The following is a 3,007-nucleotide window of genomic DNA, read 5'->3' on the forward strand; positions in this document are numbered from 1 at the left end:
CAGTTTTCTCAAAAAACGCTTGAATTCAAGAAGTTTTAGGTTTGCGTGGGTTTTTTTTCAGTTGCAAAATCCACTTGAACATGACGCTGCTTTTTTCGAAGTTTCTTAAGAACCATTCGAGCCACATAATTCGTTTTGGCATCGTTGGATAGAGAATTGAATGGGGAGGGGTCATGACCATGTTTAACCCTAACAATATTTTTTGAGACAATTAAAATTGTTGGCAAATTCAGTAGTAATAACGAGAAAAAACTAAGCCCGGTTTTTAAAACACTGATTATTTTTGAAGTTTTCTATTTCCTGAGGTAATGAGAAATTTTTCATAAATAATGTTTATTTTTATAAATCAAAGCGCACTCTACTGCTCAATTCAGTACTGTGAACTGAGGGTCTGTTACTCTAACGATTCTCTAGGGGTCTGCGGGTTCTGCTAAAATTTAAAGGCGATGTAAAAAAATAACTATTTCTATATCTACTTTCTGAGATAAGTAGAAACTCTTGCAAATAACATTTTAACTGTAAGGAGTATCTGTAGGACACTAATAGTAAAATACGCATACAATCGCTAACAGCATGACATGGACGGAATGAATTAATTCCAAGTAAATTTTCCCAGTTTCTATATTTAGATCGATCAATTTTTTATCTAAATATAACCTGTACCGGCTACCTTAAGCGCTGGAGAAATAAACACAAATCCTTTGCTCATTAAATCATCATACGAACTGCAAATTTTTCCAGAATCCATGTTTCTCTTCCAACTACTTACCTGTTGAACGTGGTCCTTCATGCCCAACCACTGCTTGTAGCCCATGGAAATGCCACTATTTCTCCATTTATCGTAAAGCGTTTTCTTCTCTGGGTTTGTTAGAGTTTCTTTGGCTTCCTATAAGTTCATATAATTCAGACTGACGGAGATCCAACAGAATGCTAATTTTCGAGAGAATTACGGAAAACAGATAGCAAAGAATACAAGAGATGCTGTGGGAACAAGCAAATTATTTGAATTCGTAAGACACTAAATTTTCAACCTCTAAAAAACACATTAACGCGATTTACCGAATGTCCATACTTATTATTATTATAATAAGGATTAAGGTAGGATGTAATTCTCGTACAAAAATTCTTACGCAAACCAGAATACACCAACTAAGAATTTTTGTATGAACTTTCCATAAAACAGGTCTTTGTTGAACCGAATAAAACCGTTCGTATTTATATACCCAGGTGTGCATAAGCGTTTTGTATTCTTTTCTTTTTTCCCTTCAACTTACATTCAGTAATTGAAATTTCTCCTCCATTTCTTTGTCTCCGGCGTTCTTATCAGGATGATACTGCAAGGCGCGAACCTTGTATTCCTGGGAGATTTGCTCCACCTAGAAAAAAAAATTATTTTCCTTGTGTTCCTTCAGGCCAATTTTTGAGAGACACCAAAAACTTCTTTTTCATTCAATTGAAGGCATTTCTGCCTCATGTCATACTAGCGTCTAATTAAAGGAATTCTGCTAATTCGAGGTATCAGTGCTGTGTATTCTACTAATTAAATTTCCCAAACCCCATAAAAAATTTCTAATGGAATTCAGCTCAACCTCTGGAGTCAGGCTGGAAATTGATTTATACAGCGTGAAGAGCTCGAGAGGGATGCTGCATGTTCAGACGATCTCCGAAGTTGGAGATTATTAAATTAGCATGGATGTGGAGAATAATGGATTAAGCTCTGTGAAAAGCGGACGCGAATATCGCAAATTACACCATAATTTCGCTGGTTTTGCGCTGTATTTTCCCGGTGAATCCAGTCAAATAACGCCTGGATCTTCGTAAATAATCTTTACTGTGGACGAGTGGCGAAATGGAACAGCTCAGTATTCCATTGTGGGTAGAACAATATGAATTCATATTGCAATGAATAGGTTTGATTGGCATTTTCTGATATTGATTTTCCTTACTAGTTCATAAAATCTCAGTCAAGCATCAATGCGGAAACGGATTTGAACAATATTAACGAAAAATTCATTAGAGCATAGACAAGTGCATGTTCAACACATCCAGTCAGATAATTAGCGCACTTTGTTAGCACACAGAAAAGTAATGAGCAAATAATTAAATCTCGGCATCTGGTTAAAATCAATTAGCTGAATTGAAAAATGCAGATAAATGGAAAATACAGTTGCATCTAAGAAACGCCACATTCAAAAGCAATTAAAAAAAAAACACTTAAAAATGGTGAAGAATCTGGACCAATTTTATCAACTATTGTGAAGGACTGGAGAGGCTTTTAGCGTCAAAAATAAATGCCTGGATGGAGGTATATTTTGGGGTCCTCCATTGAACCTGTTTTGTTGCAAACAATTGAGGAAATTGCAGGCCTTTGATTTGAGTGAAGTCGGCATAAAAATTCGTTTATAAAAGTCCGCTTATAATGAACCCGGTTATAGTGAACTTTCAGTTAAAACGAACTTTTTTCCTTTAATTGAAACGTCGTCCATAAGGACCAACGTATTTTTTTACTGGTTATAACGAACTTCCGTATATAACGATCACTTTTTAGGCTAGTTGTATATTCACTTTCCGTTTATAACGAACTTCCACGCTCAGCAAAACGAATAGTGCGGAGTTGTTTATATTAGTGAGAGCGAGAGACAGCCAATGACTTGTTTTTTGCCGCGTTATGTACGTAAATCGTTTTTGAATAGAAAAAAAAACGCAAAGCTTTTTCACTAAATGAAAAGTACGAGATTATTAACAAAATAAAAAGTGAAGTAAAGCAGAGTGACATTTGTAAGGAATTAGCACTTGGGAAGTCTGCTGTTGCAACAATATGGAAAAACAGAGAAAACATTTTATCAGCGTATGACAAAACAAATGTTCGATGTAGGAAGTTAAAATTATCTGCACATGAAAAGGTTGATAAGGGACTTATTAAGTGGTTTACTCAAAAAAGACAAGAAAACGTTCCCATAAGTGGCAGTGTTTTGCAAGAAAATGCTAGTGAAATGGGGAGTAAAAT

The 3,007-nt window shown here is 35.4% G+C and overlaps 1 protein-coding gene across 1 annotated transcript in view; it reads right to left on the reverse strand.

Moving 5' to 3' along the window:
• Positions 1-3,007, reverse strand: part of LOC109536542 (J domain-containing protein) — a 9,610-nt gene that overhangs the window by 3,020 nt on the left and 3,583 nt on the right. Inside the window, exons 2-3 of the mRNA XM_019902808.2 lie at positions 1,275-1,376; positions 770-886 (exon numbers count right to left, since the gene is read on the reverse strand). Coding sequence (XP_019758367.1) covers positions 770-886; positions 1,275-1,376 — 219 coding nt within the window. The remainder of the gene's footprint in view (positions 1-769; positions 887-1,274; positions 1,377-3,007) is intronic.

The sequence above is a fragment of the Dendroctonus ponderosae genome, unplaced genomic scaffold (assembly GCF_020466585.1).
Source record: "Dendroctonus ponderosae isolate FM_Combo_2020 unplaced genomic scaffold, Dpon_F_20191213v2 Dpon_F_20191213_7, whole genome shotgun sequence".
NCBI lineage: Eukaryota > Metazoa > Arthropoda > Insecta > Coleoptera > Curculionidae > Dendroctonus > Dendroctonus ponderosae.